The following is a 15491-nucleotide window of genomic DNA, read 5'->3' as shown; positions in this document are numbered from 1 at the left end:
TCTATTTTCGACGCGCGGCAAAGATTCCCTTTGTTCTCTTTTCTTTTTAATTATCTCGTTTGCCGAGACAGCTACGTTTACTTTATCAATATTTCCCGGGGACCGAAAAAAAATCCTTGGCGTTCGCGCGGAGGCACAACCCTTCCCGTCGTTTACTCGTACGGTACAGCTGGATAGGTAATTAGTGAGGGCCACGTGGTGCAGCTACGATATAAACGCGCGTCACGCGGCAGTGTTGGTTGATGCGTGAGTGCGTGTATCGACGAGGGTGCGGATGGAACGTGGAACGGCAGAGGGGAAGGGGTAGTCCAAGGGTCGCGACGAAACGGGCGACGAAAAGGTATAAGGGTGACGAGCAGCGGGACGAAGAACGCAAGAACATGGGAACGAGGAGAAAAAGGGGGAAGAAGAGAAGATACGATCGAGACGACTGAGGGAGACGACGATAGAGAGCAGACTGCACAAGGGGCTATAGGGGGTGGAGGACGTTGCAATAATGACAGAAAATTGCGCGCTTCCAGGTTCCGCGGCACCGACACTTAATTCAATTCAATTGCGATACAGTTCAATAATTCGATTAATTAAAAAATATCGCAGGGTCGCTCAGTCAGTTTCCGTTCGCGTCGTACGTGGCCCCCGTAGATTGATTTCTCTTTATCGTCCCCTAGTCCGTTTCTCGCGAGATACACTATCGCCATACGATCTGTCACCCTCGTTCTCTTGCTGTTCCCCTTGCGACACGAACATAAGCTCCGATCGACTCGACCACCGCGGTAACGGTACACGGTGTGTAGCTTGAGAGCCGCTGACTAAAAGGCGTCTCTCATCATCGTCTCTCTTACTGCCCATGTATATCGACGAGGGCTAATAGCTGATAGCTGAAATGTACCACTCGATGCTCCCGCATCATCTGTGATTACTTGATTATAAGTATCGAGCGAGTGTTTTCTGGAACTACCAGTCATAGCGGAAAAACTCTCGCAAACGTCCACAACAGCGAGCACTTGCCGGGCTTATATTGGCTACCTTTGAATGCAGTCTCATCCTTCCAGCTTCTGCCAATCCCTCTTCTACCTTTTCGCTACCTTTTGCCTTCCACCTATGTGCACGCCATCGTCCCGGACTCTCTTCCTCTCACTCGTTTTCTATGTCCCACACTCTCGTTATGCTGCAGGGATGCGAGATGCACTTGACTTTTAAAAACCCTATTAACTGACGGTAATAGAGAAGTCGTGCTTTCACAGACTGTTTCGCAGCCAGGGGAACGAGGACAGGGAGAAAAACGGGAGTTCCTGTTCCCGGCCGTTCTTCCGTTACCACCAAGGGTTCTTTCTTTTCTCTGTCTTTCAATGTCCTCCGTTTTCTTTCCATTGTTCTCCACTCCTTTCGAAATATGTACCCTCGAGAATTTCTCATCATTTTCGACTGTTTGCGTTTTGGGATATTTTGGAATAGTAAAAGTTTTCGTGGAAATTGCTTTGGGAATGACACCTGTTTTCAATTTGTCAAAAAAAAGTGCAAATGTCTTTATTTTATGAGTACAAATAGTAATGAATTTTATGTTTAAAAAAAGCTTACAAACTTAATTACAGTTTCTCCAAATTAAAAATTGTATCGCTTATGTTACCTTTTCTCTGAGCCGTTCATTCAATATTTAATTAATTTGACGGACTTTAATTCAATTAACTGAGCATTTTTTGAAATTCGATTTAAGAAACTAAAAATAATTTCTAAGCTTATGCTATTTCCAAAACTATGCTCATTTCAAATTTTATTTTTATGTTATTTTCTTAGTTAATATTCATTTTTTAAAAAGAATTGAAGGGATAAAAGTAGAAAATTTCGCGCGAGAAGGGTGACTTTCTTTCAAACGGATCCCGTGATAAGTCAAAAGGAGTTTTCGCGTTTGCGGCCCATTGAAAAATGGCTTACAGCGGGTACTGTGCTCTCCAGGAGCATTTCGGGATATTATAATCCCGTGGCGGTGTCATAATCATAATAACAACGCGTTAATTAAACCCGCTGATTTATGTGCCTTTCATATTGTAATTGCCCGCCGAACTCCAGTCGGGCCACGTAAAAGCGAACAGAGAACCCCGATTTCGGACTACCTCGGACGATCTCTCGCTGTACGATTCTGAGATAATGCGAACGAATTAATAAATTAAGAGACAATTAATATCAACCATATACATTCATCATCTCTTGACATAATCCACCTATCGTGCTTTCCTATTTAATCACAAAATATCATAGAATATCACGTAATGCGAATGATTCATTCGATCTAAGCTCAAAATAGGTATTAAATTAAAATGTTAGATCCTAGTTTGATCAATTTTTATCTTCAATACGTCGTCAAACAATGCCACGTTAAAACTGTCCGTTCGTTTGATTTTAAGATTAAATATGTTTTTAATATTCTTTTGAACACTTTGGACTAATACTGATTCAGTTAATTTAACAGGACGATCAAACTAATATTAATTGCGTGTTATGATACACTGTAAATTTATTACCCATTTTCGAAGGATTGCACTTTCGAATCTACCATTTTGTTCCCTTTTTTATTTCACATAAAAATTACAGAAGAGAAATGTGAAAAGAATAATTTTATTGGTTTTCTGTTCAAATATTCATAAGTCCGTGTTGTTAGAATTTTCGTCAAAATTTCTTGGAGGAATCGTTTTGAAAGGACGACCTTCGCGAGTTTTCCACGCATTAGCCGGCTTTGAGTACGAAATCGGCGTGCGACGAGGCTGTAGATGGCGACGTAACTCGACGCTGCGTCCAACAACGAAGAGGGAACTCTTCTCGCGAGTCGCGAATACAATTCATTATGACTTAACGGTAGCAAGAAGGCGTATATTGCCGGCGTGGGCGACGAGCAAATCGCTTATTTACACCGTGAACGGTGTAATACGCTCGCCGGAGGCCATATTTAGTTTACCAGCCCGCGGGTATAATGTCTTTTTAGGTACGTTAATTAACAGTATTCATTTTGCACAAAGGTTTCTAATTACGTACTGTACGGAGCCATAGACTTAGTACCGCCTCCGCCACGGAAATGTTATGTCCCAGTTCTTGCACCAAGCCTCCCTCCTCTCTATCGTTCCTCTTAGGGGGTGTGACGGTCGAGTAAAGAGAGAAGGAGAGGAACGTAGAGGGTGAAGATGGTGGCGAAAGCAAAGACGGTCGAAATGCGGAATTAAGACACGAGATCTGCCACGTCAGCGGCTTTGATGACACCGAGTAGCCGGGGATCAGACGAAGGAACAGGAAAGATCGAGAGGGATTCGCGCTTGGGAAGAGAATCAGGAACGGTCGAGCGTGGCGTGTCGGGTCAATACTTGTCCGGCCGCCACAGTTAGCAGTCGCATTAATTAATTATAATTAAGTTTTAGTTGACGCGACTGTGGAGCGGTGCGCGGGGGTAAGCAAGGCAGGTAGCTACGCGACTCGCATTTTGAGCATTACCGATATTATGCAGATTTCAATCCCCACCGCCCGTGTTACCACCCCTTGTCGTCGTCTTCACGACGTAGTTGCTGGTACAGTAGTCTTTCTCCCTTTCCTAGAAACCCCTCCACGAGCGTTTCCTCGCCCACGCTCCTTGGTCTCTTGTTCCCTCCATCATCCTCCAGGACACGCTTACTTCTCGTGCCACTTGCCAAGCGAGTCAGAGAATGAATTATTTACTTATTTACGGTACGTAAACGGAATCTCTGTAGTACCTCGTTCTCCGTCTATAGTGGAGGAGGAATTAAGACGGCGAGGCTGGCCCTCCCAGCCAAGGAAATTGGCTCAAGAGGGTGACAACCGCTGGACATGGTCGGTTTTAGAGAGAGAGACAGAGAGAGAGAGAGAGAGAGAGAGACAGACAGACAGAGAGACAGACAGACAGACAGACAGACAGACAGACAGACAGACAGACAGACAGAGGGAAAGAAAGAGAGAGAGAGAGAGAGAGAGAGGGAGAGAACTCTGGCGGATTGTCGAAAGTGAGTCAGACAAGTTGCTGATGAAGATTCCGTTTTATTGTTTGACTGAATAATTATAGCCTACTATGTGTTATTTATAACATAATATTTCGTAATGTTTGCTAGATTCAGTGTTTTACGCGTGACACTTGAAATAAATAAAAAATCCACATTCGTCTATCTCAATTTGAGCGACGAAATTTCACTATTGTACTATCGCACTGTATTAATAAATGTATTTATAGCAATCCAAATTTTGTGTATATATCTTCCTATATCTATTCAGAAGTTTCTTTGAAGATTTTCGTTTTTTCTCTTCTATGTTAATCCGTATATTCAAAAAGAGAAGAAGATATTTAAATTAATTATGTTAGATGAAATACTCAGCGATATCTTACATTTTGTTACTATTTCAACAGCGTCTTCATAAATATTAAACAAAAATACACTTAAATAAATATACAAGCAATAAGACCATAAATGAAAAATTGCCAGATAACGAATATTTATAATGAAATTCGCAATTGTAAATGGAAGAATAAATGAAGGAAACAATGTCGTCACATAGTAATAAAAGGTTTACAAAGATGTCTGAATTATTCCTCAATCTATTCCCTCATTTCGTCTTATTTACTCTTCGGCAAGCACGCGACAGCCGTGGCAGAAGCTGTCGCGTCACTCGGCAAGCAAGTCATAGAATTAATTACTTATGTACGGTGGATAAACGGGAGCACACGCGAGTTCCTGCGCACACTAGGGGATTCGAGCTTCCCAAAACAGCTCCTAACTCTCGTCGCTACCTGAGCAGATAAAATATCGCAAAATTTGTATCACATCGATTTGACTTTGTTCATTCATATAATATTGTTCTGTTCGTACATTCCATAGTTTGATTTTTAAAACTATGTTTTTTTTTCGTCACTTGCGGCACAATTGTGTTCTTCTAAAAATACCCCAGGTTCGTGAAATAATATGGAAAAATGGTTACAGGTACGCATCATTTTTCGTTTCAACGGCGTAGTAAACATTTTCTTAGAGCGTTAGAAATCTTTTTAAATTATTAGAATGAGAGTAAGAATGAAATTAAATAAATATAAATTCAAGGATGGCAACAGAGTTAAAATTGTAGCAGGTATGTAATGTACGTGCGTAATTCAGCTACACGTGCACTTCTGTTCGTATCTTGTTGCGTTTCCAATGATAAATTTACGAGAGTGCACATTTTCTTCGTTTTTCTTTCATTATCTACAATTATGGTAACTGATTGTGTGGGTTGTTATAGATTGCTACAGGTTGCTGCATAATTTGTAGCATTTGAAATAATTGAGTAGCTTCTATACTAAATTTGTAGAAAATAAAGCAATTTCATAGAAATCTCTTTGATAATTGAAACTAACTACATTTGGTTACTAAGGTTTACTTGTTTTTCCCTTAATCCTGAAGGTCTACTGGTTCTCAACTCTGGTAAATGGCACACAAGCTTGCCTAAGTAGTTCTTGCGTGGGTGGAAATAATTCATTTCAGAACATTTTGAATATTAATGCGATATCTTTTTCTGGCGTGTTGTCATCATTTCTTAAACATTCAAATATAGATCTAAGAAAATAACCTGTTTTATAAAAACTTTCTTATTACATGAGAAGGCCAAGAAAATTTTCCTATCCAAACGAACAAAAATATGTCCTTAGCTAAGGTTTACCCACTTTAACCAAGAAATCTAACATCAATACCACTCGGCATAATATACAAAGAGATATATCTAAGACCAAAACACTCACACTGAACAACGCAGCGGTAAAGAACTTTGTATCGAACGCGTTTCCATCTTCATCGAATCCTGGCACAGCGAAAGAGGGGTGAAACGCGGCGCAGAGGGTAGTCGCCAGCTCGGCAGCGAGCGCACGTCGTCGTAAGAAGCTGTTAATCTTCGGTAATAAACTGTATTTTCATTATAATACGGCATGAATATGCAACGGCGATAATGGCCTTAATATCCCGGCATGCATCTTCCTGTGCTTTACGAGCTGAGCCTCCTCTGCCGGAATTTGAGGCGTACTCACAGTGGATTTTGCGACGACGTTACTGCCGACGGTTGCCTGCCACCGTGTTGCCCTCCAGCAGCTCCTCTCTTCTCCGCCTTACCTTCAGCAGAATGGATTCGCGGCTTCTCGTCGCGCGATATTCGACTTTGCAAACGAATCATAAGCGTTTCCCTGTGGTTATCCAAACGTACCCAGCTACGACCTAACGATCCCGGTTATTTGGACGCAACCGCCGCACAATGCTGTTATAATTTTCAGTCACCATGTCGGTTTCGTTCCGAAACGAGATGAGTTGATGAAGCTACGCTCGGGAATTGTTTCGTAGGGCAGTAAAGAAACATTCCTACCAGCTTATTTTAGTAACCCGTCGTCGATGAAACGATATCTCAGGGTGAAATGTATTTAGTGTTTTAGCGTATATATGTTTTCGGAATTTTCTTGCTCGCTTCGGTGTGAACAAGAATATTTGGAAACTTTTTCATTTGTTATCTTTTCGATGTTTTCTATATATACAGTATTGTTCGTATTTTTAATAATATTGATGATATCAAATCTAAATACACGTGTCCTTATACAACCATAAAATCCTATATTCCCCAAACTTATAGATAATTGAGAAAGCGTGCGAAGCTTTATCCGCGATTACCAACTGGAGTGGAGATCTTTGCACGAAAATACCAAAAATTGCAGCGTACTGTTTCAATCGTTTTCTTCTACGATTTAGTTAAAGCACATAACATTCCGAGACAGTGATCCTAGATTTCAAGCTCCTGAAGAAAGCCAGACTTCCCTCATGGTGCTTCGTACAAATGAGAGACGAGCGTTCGATCGGGAATTCGTGCTTGTAATGGGTGCGATACATTCAGCATCGCCGTTAATGCGGGGCAACTTAATGTAAGCAGCGAGCGAAGGAATAATAGTGGCCTAGCCTACGGACATTCATTTATCTTAGTTTATTGCCAACTGCGAGGAAACAAACACCGTTGGAATACGCAACGACGCGCCATTAACCTCCCAGTTGCTTTGCCCGGCTGAGCTTAACGGTTCGTCCCATACTTTTATTCCGACTGATTCTCTTTCTTCTTAATAATGGCTCGATGATACATCGTCATTTGTAGCTGCTATCCTAATTGGTCTCCTATCGACGCGACTCTAACTTCGATCTTGCGCAGCGTTCAACCCTTCTATATAATACTTTGCGTCGGTTTTGATCCAGTTAAACAGCATTTGTTAAGTTTGAAGCAAATGAAAAAAATCGTTAATATGCTTAATTTCTAATTTCAATTTCATTCTAAGATTGTTAATAAAATAAAATATCCTTAACCTTTCCATCTACCGAAACGAAATCGAGATTAGCAGCTCTTTTTGGAGATTTCTATCTTTATTAGAAATATAATATATAAAAATAACATTGAAAATTAATACTAAAACTACTGATACTATAATAATAATAATAATAAATATAAGGAATGCAAGGAAAATGATGATTTCTTTGCCAAAGAATGCTGTATGATCTGAATGGTGAAAGTTTATGTACTCTGTCTATATGATGCTATGTTAGGTTTATCAACAAGTGAAGTTATGTGTAATGAAAGGTATCATGCTCATGAAGCAAATCATTTTGTAAATTTAAGAAACATTGAATGATATAAAAAAATAGCCGATCTGCAGATAAGGAAACTATTCTTTATCCCGGGACACTTACAAAATTTACTAGTATTTTTATAAAATGGATTACGAACTTCTATTTCAAATTCTATCATATTCTTTCGATATAATTACAGTTTGCCACTTTTATTCCGCTGTGAATGTAAGATTAGCTCGAACTATACACAAAAGAGGCGCCGTTAAATTTCGTCGATATTTTTGCAAGATGATAGCAACGTTTCAGCGAAATACCAATTCCAGGGAAATCCTTTTCGCTATAATTAACTTCCGTAACAATTTTCATAGCCTTTTTGTTTTTCTATTTCATCGAACATTCGCTGTCCATACATTTTGATTACATTCGAAAAAAAAAACCATTCGCAATCGGGTCTGCTTCGTTTAGAAAGAGAGGAAGAGACGGACCGACAGACAGACAGAAAGAGAGGGGGATGTGTGTGTGTGTGTGTGTGTGTGTGTGCGCGCGCGCGCGCGCGTGGTGTGTGTATGCGTGTGTGTGTGTGTGTGAGAGAGAGAGAGAGAGAGAGAGAGAGAGAGAGAGAGAGAGAGAGAGAGGGAGCAAAGCATCGAACAAGCGACCCAAACAACCGATTCTCTAAATCACGAAAAGCTAGCATAACAAAAGATCGAACGAAGGGTGAAAGAGGCATGTGGAGGATGGTTGGGCGGTCGGTGAAGGGCGGTCGAGGGCGCGCGACACAGGATTCGAGAGACGAAATCGAACAGCGATCGGTCGAAGCGGCGGGGTAATTAGCGTCCATCGCTGTTTCGCATCGGGCGCGTTGTACTCCGGCGAAACAAATTAGACCGTGGCGCGTCGCACGAGCGAATAAATTTAGGGAATGTTTCGGCTTTGGAACAACGAACAGAGACGGTCACAGAGACCTGTGCACTGGAGGAACGAGAGAACGAAAATGAACGAGAAAAGGAACGAATAAACGAAAGCATGGCAAGTAGAATAAAACAGAAAAAATAAGAGAAGAAAAAGTAGGAAAAAAAGCAGAGAAGAAACAGAAAAATATAAAAAGAACATGAGGAGGTAGAGGGAGAGGAAAAATCCGGTAGGAGAAAATGTTTCTGGCACAGGATATAATGGACGCATTGCACACGAATATAATGAGATTTTACAGTGCAATTCACATAAAGCATTGGAAACAACAAAAGCTTTAGGGGCTGAAGGGGGCGAACGGGGTTGGTGGGGGTTGAGGGTGTAGCGCGATAAAAATGCCTGCGCCTAAACACATTATTTCTACCGTATCCCGCGCTTTTGCTCTCTCTACCCCGTATTACCAACCCCCTTTTCATCCCTTCCCCTGATATACCGCGATCTCTGAATGCAGACTGTTACCCTTTACCACCACCACCATCACCACCTCGAGGCCACTTGTTCGCCCTCTTTTTATTTTTTCCCTCTTTCATTCTCTTTTTTTTTATATGTCTCTTACTAACTGAGGTTGGTTTCGAATGTGCCATACAGACAAGCACGTGGAATCGGAGTTATCCCGCAGGATACGCCGTAAAACGTGTCTCATTAACGGTGCTTGGGCACTCGTCACTTTCTTTGACGATGCCGATTACCTCTCGAAAACGCAGCGGTTACTCTTCGCGGAACACAAACAGCGGTGGCCCGATGTGGTCGGGGCACATTTTTGATGATGGGAACAGGGATTTAAATGCTGATAATTACGCTCGTATAGATATATCGCGCGGGGTAGGAAAAACGTCGGGACGGGAGGATCAAAGAGAGATACGCGACCCAGCCGCGCCTCGCGATCGGATGCGTTTTTCGCGTTTCGAGCAATCTCAATTAACTCGGTGAAAATAAAAAAAAAATGCATGTATATAGATGTACGGGGGAGCCACTTTTATTCGACTGTCCTCGATATACGTGTCAGACATTTCTCGAATGTTTCTGTTCCACGAACGTGATTTATGCACAGGCTCCATCGGTTTGGAAATTAAAACGTGAAAGCGTTCTGGATCGGCTGGCTACTACGAACATAAAGAGTTAAAGAAGTCATGTATAGCAATATATGGATATATACGCGATATTTGTGGAGTGTAGAAAGAAATGGTAAGTTCTTTTTCATACTAATATTTACTGAAAATTTACTAGCATGTGGTACGACCAATTGTTATATCAATGAAATTATATTATTCAACGATTTTACCTCTAGTTTCATTCATTTTCTCAATTGAACTAATCAGTTTCTCGATATGATGTTGGCCTACTAACGCAGAACTAAAATGGGTTAATGACATCATTCATTCATTATCTTCAAACTTCAAAATTTACTAAATGACAATCTAATATTACTATAAAATCATGTATAATTAATTGGTAAAAAATGAAGGAACCAATATAAAGGAAGTAGAAGATAGGATTTGAATTTTGGGTGAATCACGACGCCCGGATAGATCCGCCGGACAAACAAGTGCCTAACTCTATTCACCTGTTTTTTTTTTCACCGAACCATTTCCGGACCTTCGACTCTGAATACCCTTTGAACGCTGTCCAATAGGGAATGGGACGCTTGAAAGCGAGCGGACAGCTACAGGGACCACGACAGACAGAGGGACCGCGACAGACAGAGAGACACGAGTGCAAGAGAAACACAGAATAGAGAGAGAAAGGTGAAAAGCAGCGAAAAAAGGGAAGAGAAGCGATCGCGGATAGTCGGTTGACGAACAGAGACAGAAGTAGCAGGTGTAGCAGAGGAAGATAAAAAAGATTGGAGGGTGCGTTTTGTCGCGTCGCCGATAAATTTTGAATGCACCCGCCGGCGGAATTAGTAGCCTGTTGGGTAATGATCAAAAAAATTATAAACAAAAGATTCCACGGATGGTGAGCCTTTTTCGTGGATCAACGAGGCAAGCGGAGAACGCTTGGCGAAAAGCTTTGACGGTGGCACACGGTTCCACACCCGACCCAGGCTCCCGTTGCTGCCCAAACCTACCGGGCACACTATATTTAAAAATCGGCGCGCTCTCCCGGAAACTTTCTCCACAAAGGGTAGGGGCCAACCGTTTACATCGAGTTTATTAAAATCGACTGCTAGCGAAATATAAACCGTCAACCGGAACGTGGACGCGTTTGGGTTCCAACGGAGAATATCCCGGTTTCGTGTCCTTATCCAGCCGTCTCTGACTTCGATCGATATATCCATCATCGATATTGGTATTTAGAGTATTTAAAATTTGAATTTTTTACATATAGAATTTCGAATATTTCAATTTTAAATATGTGAAATTTTGAATATTTGAATATTTCGCATTGAATTCTTGAAGCTTTTAATATATTGGATCCGTTAGCAATTGAACATTTGAAATATGAATTTTCAAAACATCTGACTATTGCCTTTGAATACAGAAAAAAGCTGTAGGCTTCAGTTTGTTTCATCACTATTGCAATTTTTTCTATGTTAAAATATCTACCAATTGATCATCGTAAATTTCTATTTCAACCCATACAATCATAAAGCGATATAATCTACGTGATTGTTTCCACGACGACTCTATCTCGATCACTAAAATCCACTAATTCGCGCGTGCATTGAAACGAAAAGGAAGAAAGTACAAAAACTCAAACATCTCGCGTAAATAATGTTCGATGATAGGAAGAAAGCGATATACGGGCAAGAGAGAACAAAAAGATACGTGAAAAACAGACAAAAAAAGAAAAAATGAACCTATCGTATATCGACAAAAAGCACAGATACATAAGGTAGGCTTATCCGTAGCCTGCATCAGCTTTCAAATGCGATTGATACGTACGGTGGATGATGCCGACGCCGGTCGTGCTCGTAAATCCGCCCACCAACGCTACAGACAGAGAGAGATTCATTATTTTTAATTAAACAAAACAATAATACGGTTATTAATTGATTAATTAAACATCACGTATGCATTACGTTGTTCCATCAACGGCTGCCGTCGGTTAATCCATCCCTTTTCGACCCCTTCCGGACGCTCGCCGTTTATTACGCCGACTTTTATGCCCGCGGACGGAGAGTTTTGCAGAAGCGACGCACGAAAGGGGTGGCACAGGGGCGGAAAGGGGATGCGTAGGTGGTGGTACAGGGTCGGCAAAAGGGGAAGTGAATCAGGACGGGCAGGGGCTGGAGGTGAGGGGAGAAAAAAAATTTCGTTCGCTCGCTATCATTGTGTTTGTCCGGTCGGCCGTGATCGCGACGCGGGTTTTATCAATACCACCGTTTTCGGCGGGATAATAGCCTGATTTTTTGCCCGCGTCGCCGCGTTCACCACTCCTCATCGATCGGTAAATTTAATGAAGTTGTATCAGTTATCGACCCGCTCCGGTTTTTCTTGCAATTTTAGTAATTAATTTCTCGATTTAGCGTTGACGTCAGTGGAACATGCGCAACCTTCCTGACCATGTCTCTGTTAAATTTAAGGGCAACCTAACCCCCCTCCCATTCTACCATCCGTTTTACTAATAGCAATCCTAATAACAATTCCTTGTTACAATTTGTTTGTCCACGGTTTAGATTTAAACATTTCATTTTGATAGGATAGTAATTTATTGATGCTTTCAGTAAATTACTTGATTATTCTTCAAAAGAAAATTGATCAACGTTATAAATTGGAAAATGAAAAAAGGTGTATTTTTACAATTTGGAGTTTATTACTGTTTGTCCCATCTTCTTGCGATAAATGAGTTTATGAAATAAAATCATTTATTACAAAAACTATAATTGATCAGTTTATCTTCTGAGAGATTCATAAGAGCCTTTCAGAAGCTATACTGAATAACTCCATGATTTGAATATCAGAGAACACATTCACTGATTAACTCGATATACTGAAAAGAGGAGAAACGAACTTATGAAAATAAGCAATGTCTTTGTTGGGAACAATTGAACATTAATTGTACACTTAGATAATGACATTGAAAAATTTACAAAAAAATTATGTATTAATACGTCTCCTAAGATATTCATACCGTAACCAGACTACTTCATCAATAGCAATCTTACACTGTAGATATTAATTCCAGAATTTCATAAATTAATCCCTTCGCTGTAGAACCCATGTGTCGTATGTGCGCACGAAAGACTATAAATTGTTAAGATTTATAATTGTCACGACGATACATGAATCGTTATATATTTGCTATTTTAAATATTCGATAATTATATTCAAAATCTACAAGGAACAAATTTTTTTTAATTTTGTAACATAGTGATTATAGCACGCTACCGTTTTAATCTACAGTGACAAGATTAAAATGACCAAGGAAGAAGCTGCACCCTCGCGAATATTCCTTTGCTTTTCCTACTAAATCGCATTATAATCTCTAGAGTTGGCAGCTTAACGAACGAAATTCTTTTTCTAACGAAAAAGGAAAAAGAGGAGATGTACAAAGAAACGACGGGAAGTCAATGTAACAAAGTTAGTCGAGCCATTCAAGAATATATATCCAGCAACACACCGGTAACGCTCGCGGCGTGCATCTAATTAACGTCGATCGCGACGGGTCGCCGACGATGCCGGGGTTAAAAACAGTGGAAAAACGTCGTTTGCGCCTTAATATCGTGGAAAACGATCACACGGCACAATGACGTTTGAGACTGTAACCAGCTCATAATGGCGGCAGCGGCTCGCCGTTGGCCGCGATAATAACATTAAGCTTTATTTAGGTGAAATTCAACTTTAAAACGTGACTCGCGGTAATTATGCGAGAGTGAAACAATGCCCGTTGGTGGCCTGGCCTCGCATGATATACGTCTGCGGGTTTTTGCAAGACAAAGGCGTTTTATATCGCGCGCATTCGCCGCCCGCAACTTGCACGCGGTTTTGTACCTTCGGCCGCGCGCGTCACAGGAAGTTTATGCACTTCACGCGCGCGCGCCCGCAACTCGCGCTACGTTTGAGAATTGCCATTACGAACAAAGCTCCTGCGTTGTTCTTTTTTAAATTACGGACTCTGTTCGGCCTGCTTTCGTTTCTAGGCCGGGATATTATGTTTAAGCGTTGAGATTTCGTGCGAGCTCCAGGTGTTCCAATTTATTGTTAATTCGCAGCTTGGATATTTTATGAGAAGCGTTTAGAAAATGGTTTATAGTATGTTAGAAATTTTGATTGTGTTGTAAATTATATTTAGGCGTTAAGATTTTATGTATTAAATCACTGTGATGTAAAAATTAATTCACTAGGAGCAGTTTGTTTAACCTGTTTTGTTTAATTCAACCACTAAATTTACACATTCACAAAGGAAATTTATAAAATAATAACTCTCAAAGACGATATTTTTTATAGAAGAAAAGGTGTACCTTTCTGCATAGAGTAACAATCCGTATGTGATTTATCAATACAAAAGATTTGTCTGGATTGTTGTTCTAGTGATTATGACGCAATACAATTGTATTTAAATCATAACATATTTTCGGTAGAAGAACGAAACTTGTTTGAATTACACATAAAACAATCCCTTATCTTGCAATACCAACTTTACTGTGTATAAAGCCATCTTTATGAGATAGAATAAACCTCCACGTTTCACATACTGCCATTACCCCGATTGTAATAAGGATAGTAACCTATGTATCCTTCATTAAGATTTAGAACCATTTAGAAGCAACAGACCTTTCTTTCCTAATTAGATTTTGAGGATTTAAATACAAAACAACGAGATGTGTACATAAACATCGACTAATCTCTGCGAAGAATCCGAAACATTTTTTAATTTCATATGAAACGAATCTAATGTATTGTCCTACAGCTCGTTCGCATTATTCGTGTCATAAAATTTAATCCCAACTTCACTTTGCGCGAATATAAACTTTTGTAGGAAATATAATAAAAAGAAAAGGAACGTGAATCTACATATTGTAAGCTGATAGAGTTAGTTAAAGTCCCTGCATTTCTCATTCTATCATTATTCCGATTATAATAAGCATAATAACAAATGTATTTTATGCGACACGTTATTTGGGCAAGTTTAAAAAAACGTTCTATGAATAACACGGGTTAAAAGTTCAGTTTAAGAATCTGGCAACTGGCAGATACAATGGGGTTACCCGTTAAAAATCTGTCGACAAAGGTGAGCAACAAAACGCGAAACAGGACGAATGCGTGATAGTTTTAAATATGTAGTATTAATTCTACGCGGAATTATTATACTTTATCGCGGAAAAGTAATGAGGGAACCGTGAAAAAGCGTAACGAGTCGAGGGAGAAAAAGTCGTGTGTTTACCAAATTATTGTCAAAAAAAAGAAAAAAAATCGCTTTCTTCCATGCGGTGGCGGTCGCTTTGCTGTTTGACTTTTCTAATTACGAATTCGAGCGTTCTATTGGAACGCTTTCGCGGAAGGAGTCGCAAAGAACGTGTCAGAAATTACGTAACCCTCTTTTATATTTTTCCTCTTTCTTCCCTTCCTTTCCTCCCCATTCCCACTCTCTTTTTTCTTCCTTTTAATTGAAAGCGTAGCAACGAATTTAATTACAACGATGTCCATACAAAGTTTTCTTTCAAGCTGACTGTGAGCCACGTTAATTAATTACAGAATATAAATGCAACTTCTCGCGTTTAGTTACTTACGAGAGACAAAAAATTAATACGACGTAATTTCGATGAATTTCCCAAACCGAAAAGAAACGCGAAAGAGAGTCGAAACAAGAAAGAAGGAAGTCCAATGAGGAAACGGAATGTGAAAGAAAGTATATCGAAATTTGTAATTTTCTAGTGGAGACTTACGCGAGTCTACGATTTAATTTCACTATTATCGCGATACTTTTACTTAAGCTGGAAAATACTGTAGAATCGGCGTATAACGCGAGCGG

At 40.2% G+C, this 15491-nt stretch overlaps 1 protein-coding gene across 5 annotated transcripts in view; it reads right to left on the bottom strand.

The window, feature by feature from the left end:
• Positions 1-15491, bottom strand: part of pdm3 (POU-domain protein pdm3) — a 211425-nt gene that overhangs the window by 43409 nt on the left and 152525 nt on the right. For 3 of the 5 annotated variants that reach the window (XM_069125136.1, XM_069125138.1, XM_069125139.1), the window contains one exon: positions 11462-11509. The exons of the other annotated variants lie outside the window; for them this stretch is intronic. In XM_069125136.1, the coding sequence (XP_068981237.1) occupies positions 11462-11509 (48 nt within the window). The remainder of the gene's footprint in view (positions 1-11461; positions 11510-15491) is intronic. 5 annotated transcript variants of the gene reach the window in all.

Source organism: Bombus flavifrons, chromosome 12 (assembly GCF_040668555.2).
Source record: "Bombus flavifrons isolate JBK064 chromosome 12, iyBomFlav1_principal, whole genome shotgun sequence".
Classification (NCBI taxonomy): domain Eukaryota; kingdom Metazoa; phylum Arthropoda; class Insecta; order Hymenoptera; family Apidae; genus Bombus; species Bombus flavifrons.
This window is presented reverse-complemented; position numbering and strand designations above follow the sequence as displayed.